Source organism: Achroia grisella, unplaced genomic scaffold (assembly GCF_030625045.1).
Source record: "Achroia grisella isolate CSIRO2021 unplaced genomic scaffold, CSIRO_AGI_Agris_v1 utg6602, whole genome shotgun sequence".
NCBI classification, from domain to species: Eukaryota; Metazoa; Arthropoda; class Insecta; order Lepidoptera; family Pyralidae; genus Achroia; species Achroia grisella.
Window position 1 is genome coordinate 2,806 of NW_026712985.1, and position 22,574 is coordinate 25,379.

General features: G+C 34.0%; 2 protein-coding genes across 2 annotated transcripts in view; one reads left to right on the plus strand and one right to left on the minus strand.

Annotated features, from left to right (window-relative positions):
* Positions 1-1,127: 1,127 nt before the first annotated feature.
* On the minus strand, positions 1,128-4,316 carry LOC131849909 (uncharacterized). Its single transcript, XM_059200039.1, has 4 exons — positions 4,305-4,316; positions 3,059-3,104; positions 1,702-2,400; positions 1,128-1,528 (listed from the first exon to the last, which is right to left on the minus strand). The coding sequence occupies exons 1-4, from the start codon at positions 4,314-4,316 to the stop codon at positions 1,128-1,130; spliced, it is 1,158 nt and encodes a 385-aa protein (XP_059056022.1).
* Positions 4,317-8,090: 3,774 nt separating this feature from the next.
* Positions 8,091-22,574, plus strand: part of LOC131849907 (adipokinetic hormone/corazonin-related peptide receptor variant I-like) — a 43,176-nt gene continuing 28,692 nt past the window's right edge. The window contains exon 1 of the mRNA XM_059200037.1: positions 8,091-8,174. Within this exon, the coding sequence (XP_059056020.1) occupies positions 8,091-8,174 (84 nt within the window). The remainder of the gene's footprint in view (positions 8,175-22,574) is intronic.

Consider the following 22,574-nt stretch of genomic DNA (forward strand, 5'->3'; position numbering starts at 1 on the left):
ATACTATGTTATGGAAGCTTCTGTCTCATACCTGTTTACTCCTGATAGGGCGTACTCCTTAACACGTACCACCGTCTATGTTTTCACTTACTTTTGCACTCAGATTATAATACATTTTTTCATTACAATTAGGGACCATGCGCGGGTTTCATGGCGGTCCGTACTGTCATAGGTAAGGGAAAAAGAGGGGGACAGAAACTCACGGGCTCTAATATTGCTTATAACGGATATAGGGTACAATTTAATCATATGTATATTTATTTATTGTACAGAAAAAACGCTTGTAAAACAGGCGACCGTAATGCCGTGTGATATTCTCCCTCAGCTAACCTTACATTTTGACCGTTTGTCATACGTGAAAATCTATTACAGACATACATACATGAGAATGAATATGCACTCTTAAAAATGTTCGTATTTGTACGAGTATGCACGTACGGTTGGCATCCTTGCATGCTGGTATAAAATATCAGTATACAACTACACGGGAGCTATAAATCAATCTTTGTGTAGCGATCAAATGCTTTTATATAAAGAAACCAGAAATAAATCCTAAGCTGGTTTGTTTGTCACCTCAAAGTAAGGCAGTGTGTTAAATTAGAACGTTGATTTAGAGGTCGAAAAATTCATGAAAATTACTTATATAGGGAGAATATCCTAACAAAACAATTTTTCATTCTTTACTAACAATTAACCGCACTGTATTTGTATTTATGGTATGTACATACAAATTTATAGTAACAAAATTTTGAATGTGTTCAATAAGTAGAGTCTCTTAACTAATCTGTAGTTCTATACTAATTGTTATAAAGCGTAAAGATTAGATTTTTATATATTCATTTATTAGTAAAGGATAAATTAAAAAATATCTTTTTAAACTTTACTTTCTATAAATATTATACATATAGCATATCTTAGAGTGACATGGGTTATATTACATGTAGTAGTTATATTACACTGCGATGTGCTTCTGGTTTATTTGTATTTTGTAAAATAATAAAGGTAATTCTAGTAACAATAATTTATTTATATTAATCAACTTTGTGCAGAGAGACAACATTTAAGATTGGTAAGGCCTGGACAAAATTTTCAAGACATCTTTCCTCACTAAGATCAATATCATGTGGCTATTCTTCTCCAAAAACACCATCAATATGACTTTCAACTTCCTTCGTTGCAGAGTCGTCTATTTTATCAAATGCGTTTGGTTTGTTTTGTATTGGTGGTAGACCGGGATTGGGACCAAACCCGATCTGCCCATTACCGTTACCACTCTGTCCCTGACCGAAGCCATTTGGCCAATATCCGAAATTATGTCCATTGCCAGGATTACCGTAACCAACTTGTCCATAACCATAATTTGAGTTTGGTCTATAACCAAATGGCTGATTTTGTCCAAAATAAGTGGGACCATAAAGCTGCCCGAGCTGATATGGGCTCATGTACCAAATTGGATATGGATTGTTATTCCAAGATCCTTGTTGCCAACTACTGGTGCTTCCTTTACGAATTCCATCTGTAGGAAGGCCTGAAATAGAAATTGCGTAATTGAATTTTAATAATCATCAAACTATCATTACTTCCTAAATGTTATTAATTAATTTGTTGACAATATGACTTCTCTATATAATTTATGGACCACAACTCATTGTTTACTCTACTTGTTAATATGAAAATTTGAAAGTGCCAAATTTCAATTACCATTGAATATTTCTTGCCCTAATGCATCGTTGAACTGTTCAACAACATCTTTATTTACAGACTCGTCGCTATTTCTCCAAAAATTTGGTTTATTGCCTACAGTTTCATGACCATTTTGTAAATGATCTGGTCCAATAGGATTCCCGTGCCCAATTCCGAAGCCATTCTGTCCATGTCCGAAACTAATCTGTCCTGGTTTACCCTGATCAGCGTAGTGGTTTGGGTTATAACCAAATCCGAAAGGTTGATTTTGACCGAAAACACCAAAACTACCATAACTGTTAGGCTCTTGTCCAAAATTGGTCTGTCCTTGTCCAAAACCACCTTGTCCTTGTCCAAAGCTATTTTGACCTTGTCCGAAGCTATTTTGTCCTTGTCCGAATCCATTCTGTCCAGGTTTAAAGCCACTTTGCCCCTGCTCATAGCCGCTTTGCCAAGGCCCGGAGCTACTTGGTCCTTGACCAAAGCTTCCCTGACCGTTACCTGGGTTACTTACACTACCCTGCCCATAGCCATAGCCAGGGGGTGGTTTAGGACCAATCCAGAAAGGGTGATTTCCATAGTTGCCATAACCACCAGATCCGTCAGATTGGTCGAACTGATTTGGACTTCCGTACCAATTCTGGTAAGGATTGTTATTCCAGTTCTGATTCTGCCAACCGATGGAGTTTGGTTCATTATCCGAATCTGTTGGAAGATCTGAAATCAAATTAAATCATTATTTGCAATTTATTTATACTGCATATTATACTTGTAGTGGCATAATATTTTTTTTTGTAATGGAGTGGGATATAAGCTGATGACACATCTGGTAGTATTTTTAATAAATCCTAATAGAATGGTACACCGCCTGCGCACACGGTTTACACCGGCGGAGCACCAGTGGAGGACCATAAGATAAACCTTGGGTCAGGTAAATTAAATTAGCCAATAGTGGAAAATTTAAAAGAAATTTAGAACGATGGTTTCCAGAGGGAACCGCACGGAGGTCATCCTGACATGGTACATCGCGATAAATAGTAGTAAGTGGCAACCGTTGCTTATAGAGCTAGTTGCCTTTTCCTTATCCCATTCATTTGGGGCCAACTTAATATGTTTTACTCTTCATTCATCCCCGTTCGCAGTCATCTCGTTATTTACTCCCTTTCTTACAATACCATCTTTCGCACAGCCCACCGTTACTTATAGACTACCGTTTATTAATTCAAAAGAAATCAAAATATAAATAATCCGTAACTTACGAACGTTTTTGACGTTTAAAAAAACATTATTCTATTACTTTTAGATACGTTTGTACCTAAAAATAATATTTTCTTACATTTATGAAATACATACATGGTATTTCAAGCGTGCTTACCGTTACTGTAGCATCCCACAGCAATTGTCAACAATAAACATCCGGTCTGAAAACAAAATTACGAAGCATTGTAAACAATGTATTAGCAATGTAAGTGAATTATGTGCCACAAAAACCTCAATATTAATAATACTAAAATGTAAATGGAAAAAGCATAAACTTCAGAAATATCAAAAGTAATCATATAAATACAATTATATATTCACTCAGATAGTGTAGCGTAAACTCATAAAATTAGAATAGAATAGAGTTTTATTGACTCGTCTTGACACAATAATCTTTACATAGTATAAAAATAATTATATATATATATAAAAATTTTACGTTCATAAGCGGCTAAAATCATTACATAGTATAAAGTCGCTGTCGCTGTCTCTCCGTCCCTATGTACATATGCTTTAATCTTTAAAACTACACTTTTTGAAGCGTTTTGACGGACTTTGAAGCGTTTTTTTAAATAGATAGAGTGATTCAAGAGGAAGGTTTATATATATAATAACCTGCGCGAAACCGAGGCGAGTTAGTAATGAGATAAAAAATACAAGAAACAATTTACAGACATTACGAAACAGGGTCAATGTAGACCACAACTAAGCATAATTCTAAAACCATAGTTTCCATAGATTTAAAAATTAATTGTTTACGAAAAAGTGACGTCAATTTTGAGAAAGAGATTATTAAAATAAAAAAGTGTATTTCTGTAAAGGTACAGTATATTTTTCTTTAAAATAACGGATATCAAATTCTAATAAAATGTTATTAAAATTTGAACCTTAACTTAACCTATTAGAATTTGAAGAATTTAAACACCACCTATTGATACTTCCATGGTAAATATATACAATCATCTAAACTGATTCACATTGGGAAGATATCCCATAACATAATTATAAAACAGTAATTCACTAACTACACTCAATTAAAAAAAACTTTATATTGAACACAATTAATTAAATCCAACATTAAAATAAGACTAATAAGAATCGGTTAACAATTAGTTATGATATCGCTCTTTCACACATATAAAAATAACTGTCATTTTTAAAATCAATAAATTCTTTATATTGACCACAATAAAATAAATCCAATATTAGAATAAGACTAATAAAAATCGGTTAACAATTAGTTATGATATCTCTCTTTTACACATACACATATATAACAATAACTGTCATTTTGAAATTCACTTAATTTTTGTTTAAATTCTATTGAACATTGATTAAAATAATCATATCAGAAGACTCACTTTGAAACTCATGTTAAGATGTTAACGGTAGATAATCCTGTTGTTTACTACTCGCAAATTTATAAAAATATCGTATTTTATAGACATATGACTTATCATGAAGATCTAGATAAATCCTCTCAGTTGTTTGGGTCGTTTTTAATCTAAATATCGATCAATCAAATCGAATCATATCGGAATTTCCGCTGCGTGTAGAGATAATTTTATAACTGACTACCTAAAATGAACTTCTTGTCGTATGTTAGGAATTGTTTAGTTTGTCTTTAAAACGTTTAAATATTATTTTTATTCCCCAATACATTTTCTATTATTTCCACTAGGAATATAATAATATATAATATATTTTACAATTTTTGTTGGTCTGTTTGTTCCGGCTAATCTCTGAAATGGCAGGACCTATTTTGACGGGACTTTTTTTGGCAGGTAGCTGATGTAATAAGGAGTAACTTAGGCTCATTTTAGTATTAGAAAAATTCTTTTATTTTAGAAAAGTAAGTTTTATTGTAGTAAAGTTAAATTCCACGCGGACGAAGTCGCGTGTACAGTATATGCAATGTCATGGTCGGTAAAATATAGGAAATTCCAGCTGCGTGTCAGCAGATAATTTTGGAAAGTATCAAGAGGTCAGATTAAGAATTCGTTTCCTTTTCTCTAAATAAATTCGCTTTTCACAATCGTTACTTGTCTGATAACGTCAATAACACGAGAGACGACAGATTATACAATGAGTCATAGCTTGGTGTGGGCACAGATAAGATAATATTATTTAGTGTCGGTAACGCCAAGAAATCTCAGTCACCTTAATATTATAAGTATAATAATAATAATAATCTCAGGACAATTCACACAGCGCCATCTAGACCCAAGTTAAGCTAGCTAAAGCTTCTGTTACTAGATAACTGATACAAGTACATAGATTTTTTTTTTTCATAAATAGATTCACATTATACATAGAAAACACCCAGACCGATACTAACAATCATACTCATAAATACAAATATTTGTGCCGTGCGAGGAATCGAACCCGCGACAACGGTTGCGGTTAAAGCGGTGTGCTAGATGTGCTAGACCGCTAGACCACCGAGGTCGTCAAGTATATATATTAATTTGACGGAACATCTAGTATATATGTATATGTAGGTCCGGGGATTCGAAATAATAGAATTTCTACGCGTTACATATAATACATGTACACCCGTCCAAAGCCGGGGCGAGTAGCTAGTTATATACAAAAATAAATTCGTCCAAAAATTAAAAAATAAATTTTAGGGGTGGACAACCCTTGTCACTTAGGGGTATGAAAAATAGATAGCAGCCGATTCTCAGACCTGCTGAATATGCATATAAAATTTCATAAAAATCGGTCAATCATTTCGGAGTATGGTAACCAACATTGTGACACGAGAATTTTGTATATAAGAATAGGTATATATGTATAAATATATTCGATATTTATGTATAGGACATCAATATCGAATTATATAGTATTAGCGGTATGATTATATAAAAAAAATTGTGGTCAGAAGTACAATAATTTAGAAGAATGTCTGCAGAAGAAGCCATTTTTGTAGTTAGTTTTTCCCGCGCAAACGCACCACGCCACAGATCCACAATTGAAAGGCGCGCAGCCGCAGTAGGATGACGATCGCGTCATGGCAGTATGTGCGATGTTAATAATATGAGTATTAACACATAGTACGTTAAAATTTATTAATATTTTGGCAAATACCCGTGCGAATCCGTGGCGGGCCGCTAGTGTTTATATATTAAAAAGACATTACATTTTCTTTACTTTGAAAACTTTAATTAATGAATCTTTAGATTAAAATTGATTGTTTTTCAGACAAATCTTATATATAAAATTCTCGTGTCACAGTTTTTGTTCCCATACTCCTCCGAAACGGCTTGACCGATTCTCATGAAATTTTGTGAGCGTATTGAGTAGGTCTGAGAATCGGCCAACATCTATTTTTCATCCCCCTTAATGTTAGGAGTAGTCCACCCCTAATTTTTTATTTTATTTTAAGGCAAGACAACGTTTGGACAGCTAGTTTTTATATATTTATATATATTATATATAGCACCGACTTTGCACATGTGTAATACATATAAACCTTTCTCAGGAACCACTCTATCTATTGCTAAAAACTGCATTAAAGCCGTTGCGTAGATGAAAAGATTAAAACGAACAGACTGTGAAGCGACTTTATTTTATTATACGTAAAGAAAATATTGTAAGCCTCCAGCAAGGTGGACCGACGATCTGGTCAAGATCGGAAGGCGATGGATGCGAGAAGCGCAGGACCGATCGTCGTGGAGATTTTGGGGGAGGCCTTTGTCCAGCAGCGGACGTCTTCCAGGCTGAGGTGATGATGATGAAAGAAGATATTCTCTTATTTGTGGTATAAATAGTAAGTTAAATATATATTTTTATTATTAGAGGACTGTATTTCGTATTCCGTTGTGACCTTTTATGCAATGTTTATTATTGTAATGTAATAAATATTCGTAATTTTCCCACTTGTAATAATTTTGATCATTAATAATAACGCAAATTTGTGTAACATAAAATAATATTTATCGCCATAATTCTTGGAATAATTAATAACTTTCGCTTCATTAAAACTTTGTGAATTTAATTTTAGTTTCCACTAAATGACACAGACAGGTAATGTCTCGAAATATAAAAAGAGATTTTAAAATAATCTCCTTACATTTTAAAAATAGTATTTGAAGAATTAATTGGTTTTAAATTAATAACATTACGGACTATTTATACACCCGTTATTGCCTCAAAAATATACTTTATCTTTCAAGATGAATCTTATTTTAATATTATAAACCCGAAAGTTTGTGACTATGGATGTATATTTGTTACTCTGTCACGCAAAAACTACTGAACGGATTTTGATGAAAACACAGATAACATAATATTATTATTACATAATGTAACTTTACAGTAATATAGCTTATAGATCAGAATAGCATATAAGCTATACATTTCGCTCGAGTCAATCCGCGGGCACAGCTAGTGTGTAGTAAATTGGAATTAAAATTACATGGCAATGTGGCATACCATCTTAGACCACCGGAATGGCATCCGTGGTACTGTTCATGAATAGGGTTCCCAGGTCGCCAAACTTAATAGCCGTATAGACCAACCAGATTGGCCGGACGTGTGGGTAAAAAGGCCGGTACATTATTGAGGATTTTGTGTCCCAGTATTAATAAGTACAACAAAAAAAATATGTAAAATCAAGCTTTTTTTAATTACCAGCTGTTACTTCAAAAATAAAAAAAAAAGTGAAAAAGTACCATCTTTACAAAATAAACTTCTTCTCTTTAAGTTAAACATTAAAAATAATGATTTGTTTTACAATAAAAATAATGTAAAAATCTTAATAAAAGCCGGACACAGTGTATTTTGGCCGGACACGTAATCAAAATGCCTAATTATGTGCGGCTTTATCCGGACGCCTGGCGACTATTCTTGTATATGGCGACGGTTGCCACTTACCGTCTCAGAAGAGCCGTTAGCTTGCTTGCCATTCTAAGTAAATAAGTCTTTACCACGTGTCATATTATGTATAAAAAAACGATCTAAAATAATATTGGAAAAGCAATTGTGCGCGATTCATTTGTTCCCGTAATAAAAGCAATATTAATCGAGGCCTTACCTAATTGAATTTTGAATAACCAAAGCCTGTATAATGTAATTATATAGGTATATAAATATTTAATCTCTAGGAAGTGAACAGATCGTAATTTAAAGAGAAGCATACTGAAATGCTTCAGGGCTCTTCAGAATGGAATTTTCTCGAAATTAAAGTTGTATCTTGTGGAGTATTGGAGTTTTGGATATTCGTTAAGGTATGGGTAATATCGGATATAGACTGTATTGATTTGTATTTATGTATCAGTTTTGAATACCAGATAATGAAACTCTATATAATGTATACTTCAATGTCTCGAGAATTATAATATTCAATATTATAATGTATTACGCTGACTCTAGATGAACTGGATAAAGAAGAAGCAGATGATGACTACAATGTACTCTGTTTTTATACTACTATGGTGGCAAACAAGCACATGGTCCATTTGATGGTAAATGGTTACCGTAGCCTATGAATGCCTGAGACGGAGGTTACGAGCGTGTTGCCAATCTTTGCTGTAGTATTGTAAGAAAACCTCAGCAGGTAATTCATTCCACAGTCAAAGTGTACTATATGAGGCCACTTGGGTTCTAGCGTGTAGGGATAAATTCCCTGTTGACCATGGCGAGCGGTGTGATGGTCAAAGGTAGCCGTAGGCATCATGTCCAACAATTCCTCAGAACATAGTCCGTTGTATATTCGGTAGAACACACAAAGCGAAGCGAAGTCTCCCCTCAAGCTAAGTAGTTCGATGCAGCCAGGGAGATCGGGATCATCGACAATTCTCATAGCACGTCTCTGAAGCGAGTCAAAAGGACCGAGCTGGTATCCAGGTGCTCCTGTCCAAAGATGGAAGCAATACTCCATGTGCGACCAAACCTGTGACTTATGTAAGCGGAGTCCCTGGTCCCCATTGAAGTACCGCTTCGCTCTATTGAGCACACCGAACTATTTGGATGCGAGCTTCACCTTTTCTTCGAGCTGACTACGAAACTCAACTTTGCTAGAGATACCGAGATTCCTAATAGTCTTAAAGATGATAACGGACGTGTTCTGAAATTTCGGAGCCACAGCAAAAGAGGTTTTCGGAGAAATTAACGCGGAAAGCTTGTGTACCGAGACACAAGGGTTGAATTGAACTAATTTCAATCGCCCCCATTCGGAGACTCTGGTAAGGGTACTCTCGATTTCAGACACAAGCGCTACAAGCCCTCCACAACGGAAAAAGGAACATTACACAGTGTCAAAACGTGTCCGGCTGTTATCCATTCTAGTTTCGTAACTCAATCAATTGCATACCACTTAATATCGCGTACCACTCGATATCTCGATACTGGATATCCGATATATAGATATTGTATTGTATACGATTTTCATCGCCTCAGCCTATATTCGTTAAGTTTAATTTGGCGGTGTGGTTTGTTTACTTTTCTCTCAAATACTGTTTGCATTGTCTCGGTAACTCACAAACGGTTTTGTCCAAGTTGATACAAGTTTGGTAGCGTACTTTAATCAAGTCTATAGCTGTATTCAACGGGATTGTCGTGTGGTCTAGGTAACAAATAATAATTTGGTTTTTTTTTTAATAGAATCATTTTCCTATTTAGTGACAGCTTTTTTTGTCATTTCCAATTACAATTGTAATGGTAAACAAGCTGAAGATCGCCAATAGATATACAGAATATAATTTATTTTGTATCTATCTCTTTTTTCTATTTTTCTATCTATTCTTTCACTGTGTAATATACAGTGAAAAAAAAAGATATATAGTATATTAAAGAGGTTATGCATAATCGTAATAAGGCGGCCTTATCGCTGAAAGAAACCTTTTCAAGGCAATCTTAGGGAACCGGATTTATATATCCACTATCTGTGCCCGCAACAAAATTAGAGTCGTGTCGTAACAATATTTAAAGAGCATGATGGAAGGTCGTGGAAAGTAGCAATTATATAAGATCTAGTACTAAAAAACTGACTGACCCGGCAAACGTTGTTACCATATAAATTAATCAGTTATCGACCATAGATTAGAAAATTATTAAAGTTAATTTTTGTCTCTGGATAATTAATACATCTAGTCCCACGGTAATCAGAGCTTTTGTTATGGGTGCTAGACAACTTATAAAAATACATAAATATCTTTTTTCTTTTAAATACATACATAGTATACATAGAAAACACCCAGACCGATACAAACATTCATACTCATGAATATATGTATATGTTTTTCACCGTTCGAGAAATCGAACCGGCGACCCTCGATACTAAAGTGCTGTGCTAAACCGCTAGACCACTGGCGCCGTCAAAATATATGGGTTGATGGTAAAAGAGTGAAAATTTAGGGTTATGTATATTTTTTAAAGTAAATCATAAAAAAAATTGTTTTCAAAAAATAAATAATATATTTCGGTGTGAACTACCCTTATCACTTAAGGGTATGAAAAATTGTTTACGTCCTATTCTCAAACGCACTAAAAATTAAATTGATTAAAAAAAATTAAGTGAAAGGATAACAGACAGCCAGCACTTTTGCATTTATAATATTAGTATCGTGGGGGGAAGGGGATTGTTAGCAATGTACCATGTTAGGTCGACCTCCACGCGGTTCCCCCTGGAAACCATCGTGGTTAATTCCTGGTTATTTAATCACGATGAGCAAACTGGCCTGACCTCATGCTCATCTTGTCCTCCACTAGTGCTCAGCCAGCGTAAACCGTTAGCGCAGGCGGGTGCACCATTCCATTATCATCCCTTAAAAAATATATTAATATGCATGATTTCCCAATTGCGTAGGTGGATATGTTGATGTTTAATCTATATAGGTACAGACACATCCTTTGTTTATTATTTCAGTTTGTCAGTTAGGAGTAATTGGTTAATATTAGATCAAAATTAGGCCAAGCATCCTAAAGTATTGTTTATCCGACGTTTGTTTATAATAGCGTGGGCTGTATGTATTTTAAGCACAGAAATCGAATAAATAATTATGTTTACTGTGTACTATTGTAACCACTATCTATATAAAACTGCTCTGTAGAAACATTCCATCTAAACATATCTCGTATAACCGCGAAAAATTGTAAGTATGGATGTTTGTTACTCTTTCACGCAAAAATTACTAAACGGATTTTGATGAAACTTTACAGTAATATAGCTTGTACGTCAGAATAACATATAGGCTATAAATTTCACGCGGGTGAGGAAGCGGGTACTGTTAGTCTTACATATAAAATTCCCGTCTTAGTTATAGGTCTCCGAAATGGCTTTATTTATTTTGATGAAATTAAGTATATATGTATACTCGGTAGATCTGAGAATAGGTTGTATTCTACTTTTTATACCCTTAAATGAAATTGGCTTCACAATTTTTTTTTAATAGTTGGAAAATATTTTTATTTTATATATTTTTATGATGTAGCATTATTAAAAAAAACATATATAAACTCCTAAATGAAACGAACGAATGCCAACCAAAACTTTCACGTCAAAACTGGACCAATTTAAATGAAATTTAGTATACAGATAGTCTAGAGACTTAGAAAAGACATAGGCTACTTTTTAATGTGAAAAAAGGGTTGTTAGAGGCTGAAAGGGGAGATGAAAGGTATAATTTGTTTAATTTTTAGGGTGTAGATTAAATAAATATGACATTCAAAGTTTGTAAAAATTTTACCCTTAAGTGAGGATGAAAGGAAATTCGTTATTTTTGAAGCTAGAACGACGAGACTTTTTCTTTGGATTTTGTTTTATTTCATCAACATCACTATTCCACACAGATATTATGTATATAAACAAAAAAAACAACTTTATTTTAAAGCGCATTAAAATTGTAAAAGTATATTCTTTCTTTTAATACCTAATGTTGTACCCAGGCAATTATATTACGAATCATATGTCCCTCATAAATAGACTAGAAATATTTGGAGTGACATTTTCAAAACTGAAACGGATGGTAATCTGCTTAGGACCACAAGTAGGTACGTTGCGAATACAATTTCATGTAAGAAGCGTTGGTTATTCATTTTAACATTCATATACGGAATTTCTACTGTATAAAGGGAATTATATAAAATATTACGCTTTTCGCAATATCCTACGTTACATATATAATTTATATATAATGTATTATATAATAAAATTCGAATGTTATGAGGAGGCGGAAATTGTCAAATAGAAATAAGGTTTATTCAAATAAACTTTATATAAGCACTTTCAAATAGTCATATTTTTTTATTCTACTACTCATCCGGAATGCAGACTTATCACAAAAAGATCGAGTAAGAAACTTGCGTGTTGCTCTTTTAAATTTATTATTCAGAATTTTATTTTTCTGATTGTTATGTGAAGACAATTGCCAAATAGTATAGTTGACATAAATTAATTAATTACTTGAGTAACAAAATAAATCATTCATAGTTATCAGAGCAGACCAGTCCCTAGAAATAGCATCCGTTCACGAGTATAACGGTTGAGACACCAGACCACAGACAAAATATGATTGTTGGACGAATTTACATGCAATTTTATTCCTTGAAATGTGAACTACGCCTGTAGCTGAAGTATTGTAAAATATTCGAAAAATAAGAAAGAAGAAAGTGTAGAAAGCTCTACAATTTACAACACCGAAAAGCGATCAAATTAAAATTAATATAAATTCCAATATATGAATGGGACAAAAGTCAAACCTTAGCGCATTTAAATTTTTTTCTAGCGCCATCTATGAACATGAAAAATAAACCTAGTAATTTAAACACCAGGTGTTTTTTATGGGATGTTAATTGAATAATAGACCTGCCTGCGCTAACGGTGTACGAGGATGACAAGATGAGTAAATTTTTTTTAGAGGACGATAATGGAATGGTGTATCCGTCTGTGCTAACAGACACGCTGGCCGAGCACCAGTGGAGGATGATAGGATGAACATGAAGTCAGATTAGTTAGCCCAACGTGACAAATTCACCGGGAATTTATCACGATGGTTTCCAGGGAGAACCGAGTGGAGGTCGACAGGACATGATACATTGCTGGTATTGTGATCATTAGTCCACATTACTAACAATTCCCATCCCCCGATAGGAGTAGGTCAGGTCAGTTAGCCTATCGTGGCATATTCACGAGGATTTCATCATGATAGTTTGCTGGGGGAACTACTTGGAGGTCAACCTGAAATTTTTTTAGGGTTGTAATAGTATTTGCTATTGAAGGTTTATTAATCACAACTATTATAACACATATATTTTTTTACAATACACTTTAGATAGAAAGTCAAAAATATTACAGAGCAGGTTCTCTGTTACCAGTGCCGGATAACGACTACAAGGCCAGCCAATTCTCCACGAGAAATCAATCTACGTCATTCACATAACAATTATGTGAAATGGTACTACTTGGAGGTGAACCTGACCATACATTGCTTGCAATTCGTATATTTGTCTATATTACTAACAATCTCTTTCTTCTCCAATATTCATAGAATAACGACTATCGATTCAGCTAGTCATCATATAGATATTATCTACGAATGTACAAGCAAACAAAGTCACAGGCACAACTAGTGTAGATATAAGAATGAAGACTCTACAGGAAAATGCTCGACAAGGATTGACGTTTCCCCATTAAGAGTTTCATCATTTTAAGAGCTCGGTTTTATTACAAATATTAATATCCTTCTTTGAAGGACAGGCTTGTTAAAGTTACTATGGTCGTTCCTTCGTTTCTTGGGCCAGGATTCGATTCGTATATTAAAAAATATGTGTATTATTTATATACTTTTATATATATACAATAATTTCTGTTCAAATTACTATTAGTACTAAACAACTTTAAAGACGACCTCGGTGGTCCAGCTGTTTAGCATACCGCCTTACTTCCGATGGTCGCGGGTTCGATTCCTCGCACGGCACAAACATTTTGTAGGTGACCTAAAAATTTATTTTCATGAGTATGATAGTTTTTTTTTAGAGGATGATAATGGAATGGTGCACCCGCCTGCGCTAACGGTTTACGCTGGCGGGGCACCAGTGGAGGATGAACATGAAGTCAGATCAGTTAGCCATCGTGACAAATTCACCGGAAATTTATCACGATGGTTTCCAGGGGGAACCGCGTGAAGGTCGACCTGACATGGTACATTGCTAGCAATGGGATCATTAGTCCACATTACTAACAATCTCCTTTCCCCCAGTATGATAGTTTATGTCTGTCTGTGTGTTTTCTATGTTAAGTATGTATTTACAAGAAAAGTATGTATAACCGTTGTCAACTCATAATAGAAGCTCTACTTATACTTAATCTCGAGAATACAACAATAACCAGTAAAACGTGATAAGATCCTATGATTTCTCTAATATTAAGAAGAATGTAGAAAAATACTTGTGAATAAAATTTTGTATTATGTAGCATTGAATCCGCGACTAATGGAAGTAAAATTATGTGTTAAACGACTAAACAGCGACATCGTCATCTATACATATAAATAAAATTGGAGTGTCTGTTTGTAATATTGAAATAACTGTTGTTTTACTACATGCATATATGAATATAAATACGGTATATGTACCGTATTTATATTCATATACCAAAATAACATTTTTTACAATTAATGTCTGTCTGTCGGTCTGTTTGTTCCGGCTAATCACTGAAATGGATGGACCGATATTGACGGGACTTTTATTGGCAAGTAGCTGATATAATAAGGAATAACTTAGGCTACCTTTATTTTAGAAAATTAAAGTTAAATTCCACGCGGACGAAGTCGCAGGTACAACTAGTTATAAATATATTCGAATTTTAACACATATCTTTTAGAAATAAATAACGAGTGGTGATTGGAGTTTTCTTCAATATAACGGCATTTAGAGCCATCGAGAGCCGAGGCTCCGGATGCCTGTCCATCCTTTATAATTCCTTTCCTTATCCCTTTTTGTAATTCCTTCCCAAGAAGGCCCACCCCTTCTTGGGAAGGAATTACAAAAAGGGATTCTTGTAATTCCTTCCCTTCTTAAAAAGCCGGCAACGACTCCCATCCGATTCATATTGCGATCGCAATTACGACGGCCTGAGCCGAGGTTCGAACCCATAGCAGTGCCCTCAGACTGAAGTGGTATCCGTCAGACAGGAGTTAGCCTTCAGCCGCGTCATGAGTCCTTCCGCGTGTTTGGAGTGCCATCTGCACTCGCCCCCTATCGTCCGGTGAAGCTGTAAAGGCCAGCTGCAGCCAATAGATTTAGAGGAGTCTGAAGAAAAGAAAAGGATTATAAGTTCTTAGCTATATCACATTATTTCATTTACTGGAAACTGGAAAATGCGATCTCATTACACTTTTGTCTTCGTCAAATAGTGTTTTATTTCTTCTGTATTAAAGGTTATTTTTGAAGCAACAGCAAGTGTACAGCGTTATACGTATACTTTTTTCATTTTTATGATTTGTTCTCAAAGAGCTCTTATTTAATATTACCGCGAGAGTCTGAACCAGATGTCGCAGATTGAGCTTACCGACTTCCTAACTAGTTTCTGACTTATTAAGTCCGCTTACTTATGTACTACTTAGATATTTCAGGAAACAAATGTTGAGAAATTAATTAAGTAAACTGTAATACATAAATGTATAAAATAGTAAAACTTTAAGCGCTTAGCTTCAGTTAATTCATTAACTGTCCAAACTTTTTTAGTTTTTTAGTATGTCATATTATATTTCAGACTAACTCACCGGTGATGGTAATGTGTGAATTGTCAAAAAACTGAGCAGTAATTATAGGAGACAGTAGGAAAAAAAAATTTTTTATATCTTATTTTTCTAATGGGTATAAAATCTTACAATAAGATACCAAAGGATGTATAGGAATTACCCTTAAATAAATTCTAAACATCTGTTAAATCATTCTCACTAAACGATTACTTGAATGACGAGCGTGCATGCCAATAGTTATGCACTGGATTTTCATTTAATGTTAGACATAGACACCTATATAAATATATAATGAAAAAAACTGGCTTTTGTTAAAAAAAAAAAAGAAATTCAATTGAGTTTCTTGCTTGTTGTTTAGATGTTTTCAATTGCATCTATACATATATATTATATTATCTATATATATATATATTGAAGTACAATTATAATATAAAAAATTTGACGTTCCTAAGCGGCTAAAATCATTACATAGTATAAAATAAAGTCGCTGTCGCTGTCCCTATTTATGCTTAAATCTTTAAAACTACGCAACGGATTTTGAAACGGTTTTTTAATGAATAGAATGATTCTAGAGGAAGGTGTACATGTATTATATATAATACATGTACACCCATGCGAAGCCGGGGCGAGTAGATAGTGTCCTGTATGAATAAATTATTTTTTAATTTAAATTTGAAAACAGAAAAACAAACACGCTTTTGCCTTTATAATACCATATTATATTGTCTGTGATAATACTATTTTAAATAATAGTATTTAATAAACCAAGATCGCATGAAACATTTATAAAAACTTGTATATATTTTACACATTATTCCATATTTTGTTGCGGCTCAGGAATTATTGCATAAAGCTTTACAGTGGGCCTCGTTAGGACACATTCAGGTTTTTATCGAGTTCCGAATACTCGAAGCGGAATAAAACAATTACAAAAAAAACTTAATTGTGGCGCCATTAAAACCCTTTCAAATATTGTATTTAAATATTTTCAAGCGTTGAAATTCTGAAATATGATTATAAAATTATATTGTACACACATTTTGTTTGTGAAGCATTGTATAATCTATAAAGATACAAGATTTAGCAACATACAATATCATTTTATTTGTAACTAGCGGCCCATCCCGGCTGCGCACAGATGCATTATAAATCTTTAAATTATTTAGCTTGCATACATATAAACCTTCCTCTTGAATGACTCTATCCATCGATGAAAACAACATTAAAATCTGTTGCGTAATTTAAAAGATATAAGCGAACATACGACGGCGACTCTATGTTTTAATAAAACAAAATTATTGTATAATTTTTTATTATATAAAAAAGTATTCTTGATTAATTTTTAAATTAGGAATTTGGAACTCTAAATAAAAAAAATCAATTACTATATTAACTGAATACATTGAATGATATTTTACTACATGCTATATATATAATTATGTTATCTGTGGTACTACTATATATAGTAATAGTATGTGTAGTAATATGCTAGTTATAAATCTGCCAGAAAAAAAATTAAATGTCAAATAAAACACTTCCTTTGCAAAAACGCTTACTATAAAATTGAAGAATTCGATTAACGATAATTGAACAAATAGGTACCGTGAGGTCAAAAAGCTGCTATTGAGGGTTCCAATTGAAACTACCATTCAATAGGGATGATAGGAAATTATTAAAAAATATTACTATAGGGAGGTCATTAAAACAAAAAAATCTTAATAGCGCCATCTACATTTACCTGTGGCGCCATCTAGTTTGCACGGAGTGAACTAATATTACACATTCGTATCTATCTTAAACAATAATAATGTTTTTATATATTATCTGATTACACTAATAATGAGTGCGTAGCGATTTCTATGTTGATTATCGCATGTCTCTTACTTGTTAAAAAAAAAACATCTAATAAAAGGAACAACACACAAGTTTCTTGCTCATTTTTCTTGTGATGAATCTGCATTCCGAATGAGTGGTAGAATCAAAATATGACTATTCAAAAGTGCTTGTAATGAGTTTATTTGAATAAAGATTATTTCTGTTCTATTTCTATTCTATTCTATATCTCTATATTATATTGACAATAATGTCTTCACATGTAATGAAGATTATTAGTAATATGTTTATTACGAGCTTATTGATAGAATAAAGACCAGATTATATTTGAAATTTCATTACGTCGTCTTGTGCTCAAGTTGTCTACATACCTAACTCAGAGCTTAATGTTTATTAAGAGAAGTTTTTTTTTATCTACTTAAGTATTTTTACGTAACTAGAAACACAAAGAAACTAACGTCCTTAACTCGATCCTTTTAAACATGAGTAGTGCCCCGACTAAGGACTATGATTCTAAATTCAAAAGTGTTTAAGCAATACAATTTTTTAGTAAATTGTATACAGTTGTTAATGGCTCTTTTTAAGCATAAAAAAGGCATTATGCCTCCTGGCACAGCGGCGCCAGGAGGCATGATGCCTCAGTAAAAACTTATCTATACTTCTCTGATCGATTCACGCCTTATTGCAATGGGAATTAAAACTACTACGGCCTGAGCCGAGCTTCGAATACATAATAAGCCTAAAGTCGTATCCGTCATGCAGGAGTTGATCTTCAGCCGCTCCGTAAGTACTTCTGCGGGATTTCTGCATCTGCTCCTATTATTTTTCTTTTTATACCACGAAGGTGACAATCAAACATACGGCTATAATTTGGAAATAAGAGAAATCATCAGTAGATTAAATATTTATATAATAAAATTTACACGTTGACATAAGAATATTCCTGAGATGTTAAAAGTGATATATTTTATAAAAATGTACAAACAATTAATTCTACTATAGCCAGCATTATATTTCCAACAATATCTGATGGTAAATGGTTACCGTAGCCTGAAGTAGCTGAGGTGGTATGCGTTGTCGATCCTTAAGAAAACTTGATGTAGGTACTTTTCAATAACCCCATGTCTCTATAGAAATTTTCGATACGATAGTGTACTTTCAAGAAAAGAGCTCATTCGCTCTTAAAAGGCCGGTAACGCACTTGCAACTCGCCTGGTTTTGCGGGTACTCATCGGCTCATGCGGCTCACCTGGTAAGTGAGTACCGCCAATATTCACTTACCATCAGGTGAGCCGTAAGCTCATTTCTTCCTTATGTTATATAAAAAAAACGTTCAAATATATGTGAGTAAAGCCGCTAGATTTTACTAGTTAGAACGTTTCATTAGAAATTAATTACGTGACCGCGCTGTTTGAAGTTGAAGAAAGTTTTTCTCTTTTGCCCGTACACCGATGGTTGGTTTCGGCTTATTATAAATTATAAATATGCTTGTAGATAAATATTTTATAAAATTTATAAGTTTGCTTATTATATAATCCTTGTGAATATTTTATTTTAATATCATAAAGAGAGAGAGCCGATTTTAATTCGAGTTATTACTTACTTATTTTACTCTTTGAAAGGTAATATTTCATCGAATTGGGTGTTATTTTGAGGAAGTCCATTTCATTACTTATCGGATTTGTATTATACTGTTTTATTCTAGGCTAGTGTTGACTGGTTAGTCTCGTTACCGAACAGTCAACAATATGCTTCCAAACTACATATAAGGCTTCCAATACATGACTTCGCAATCCCCCGTCCAATTCAAACGGCGATCGAAATTACGACGGTCTGAGCCGAGGTTCGAACCCCTAGCAGTGCCCTCAGACTAAACTCGTATCCGTCAGGCGGAAGTTGGCCATCAGCCGCTACATAGGTCGTTCCGCGGGTTTGGAGTGCCATCTGGACTCGCCCCCTATCGTCCGGTGAAGCTGTAAAGACCAGTTGCGGCCGCAAAAAAACGTTACTTCGCATTTGTCACGATGGTCGCAGAATCGTTTCCTCGTATGGACCAACATTCGTGAGTTTTCATGAGTATAATTGTTTGTATTTCTGAATTGTATCTTTTTTTTTTGAGGATGATAATGGAATGGTGCACCCGTCTGCGCTAACGATTTACGCTGGCACCAGTGGAGGATGATAGGATAAACATGAAGTCAGATCAGTTAGCCCAACATGACAAATTCAAATTCACCGGGAATTTATCACGATGGTTTCCAGGGGGAAACCGCGTGGAGGTCGACCTGACATGGTACATTGCTAGCAATGGAAGCATTAGTCCACATCACTAACATTCCCCTTCTCCTCTCTGAATTGTATCTGTCTAGGCGTTCTCTTTACTATGTATGTATGTATTTGTATCAGTTATCTAGTACCAATAACAGAATGTCTGCTTAGTTTGGGACTAGATGGTGCTGTGTAAATTATCTAGAGATATTATATGATATCCGAACTCTATTCAATGCCTGATGATGCAGTTCAGAGGAAAACACGTGTCGCAATATGGTTGTAGATTCAATAATGGTCGGAATTTGATCACTAATAGGGAAAGTCATACCGCTTTCAGTTGCAATGGTTAGGTTTCCGCACTGAATATTTGCGGTCTCACATGTAGGTACCTTTGGTAGGGGAATTAAAATAGAATAGAATAGAAAATCATTTATTAAAATAAACTTAATTTAAGCACTTTTGAATAGTCATAACAATTTTCTTTCTACCGCTCGTTCGGAAAGCTGTCTCATCACAAGAAGAACGAGCAAGAAACTTGTGTGTGTTTAAATAATCCTTGTAAGTTTAGATTTACAAGTCGAAACGTGTGAATACAAACTACCAACCAGCACTCATTTATTTGGGTCAAATATAAATATACAATAAGATTAAATCAGTCGTCGTGATAAGAGCAGACCAGTCCCTACAAGTAGCACTCGTTCACGAGTATGACGGATGAGCCAGCCATCACTGCGCTCGACCATATTTTAGGGAGCCCAATAACCCGTCAAAAACAATATAAATCCAGGAAAATTATGTCTTATTTCATATAAAACTATTACAATTCTCGTATCACAATGTTAGTTACCATACTCCGCCGAAACGGCTTGATCGGTTTTTATGAAATTTTATATGCATATTCAGTAGGTTTGAGAATAGGCTACTATATATTTTTTTATACCTCTGATATGGATTGAACTTCCCTAACATTGTTTTTATTTATAGGTTTTTTTTTGTTATAAAAATACATACAGTCCTAAATTTTCACCCTACTAATATTTCTACCCCTAGTTTTTAATAGCGATTTTAATTTAAATGGCTAGTTTGCCTATAAAATTATAATAAATGTGATATTAAACCAGTTACTAAATATAATATTTTATTATATTTCAAGAGACCATTTTGCAATAGTCTATTCTCATAGCAATATTAAATATAAGTGCCTAATATAATTTGATAGTATTATTAACTGATCCTATAACTGTCGAATTTTCGTCGTTATTGCGTTAAAAAAGGACAGAAGTACCCACATCCCCGGGACCACAGGACCGCAACAAAGGGAGTAACCCTTTTCTGCTAAATTTGGATATCAACTATTTATTACAACGGGTCCTGTCGTTTATGTGGTTGTTTTCAATGTGATTTAGTATCGGTTAACGACAGCCATTATCTAACAATATTAGCCGTAATGGTAATTTTAATACAAAAAATTTTTTTTTTAGTTTTAGACTTTGTTATCATTGCATCTTATGGGACACAGTTACCAAATACATCAATGTAACACTTGCAATTAATGTTGGCTAGTAAGACAAACTAAATATTGTTTACTATACACTGCCGTATCTAAACTGCACCCATCGCTACATATTCAAATTCAAATTCAAAATATCTTTATTCGTGTAGGTCTATTACAGACTCTTATGATGTGTCAAATCTTCCATCAGTTCGGAATGATTTCGAGATGAGAAGAACTGACAAGAAACTCAGCTCGTATTCTTTTCAAATTATTTATTAGCAGGTAGCTAGTGTAATAAGGAGTAACTTAGGCTACTTGTATTTTCGAAAAAATCTCTAATAACTTATTTGTTAAAATCCACACGGACGAAGTACAGCTTGTCTGTAATATACATCGTCTCAACCTACAACATCGTATTATTACCCCGTAGTAGGTTTCCAGGTGTTTGGAGGTCAAACTGACATGGTACATTGCTAGTCATTACTACACTGGCAGGCTACCATGCATATCCATACTAAATATTCCTTTTACCCCATTAAATATTTCTTAAAAATAAAGTACATAATTTTGAAAATGGAACGTCGAATATTTACGCAGCGGCCATATTGTTTTGTTTGTTTTGTAAAACTACTCTATTTAAAACTAGAAAGTGGTGGAATGTGATAACACATTAGTCCTCATTACTAAATGTACTATTAGTTACCAGATACATTTTACCAGTTAGATGCCATGTATCTGACATGGTAATGGTATCAATGTACTGCATTTCAGTTGTAGAATAATAAAACCTAAATATTTGGTTATTTACAGTGATTGTACATTTACATATGTATATGGAAAATAAACTTTGTACGTTAACCATGTTTTTTTTCGTTTAAATTACAACTCCTTTCACATACATATAGAAATATGGCTCTAGAAATGTTTAAGTACTTATTAACATGGTAGTTGATAGTATGTCGATAACAGAACTACTTAGAAAGCAGCAAACAGACCTCATTCAGTTGTGTTGATATAAATTTCAATTCATACAAACCTTTCTGAGGCAACCATTATTTTCTAGACCCTACAAAATCTTAGTTCATTGAAATTCAGGGGCGGATCTACCTACGGGATAGGCTGCAGCCCAGGGCCCCGTAGATATAAAGGACCCCCAGCCCCCACTGAAAACAATACGCGATATTTAGATTAAAAAAACTATAACATTAAAAAACCTATCATAAGGTTGACAACCCTAAGATTAATCTACCCATCTATGTGCGCTTCTATCGAACGGAATGGGAACTTCCCTGTCGTTTGTTTTTGGTCTGTGTATATTTTTGAAAAAT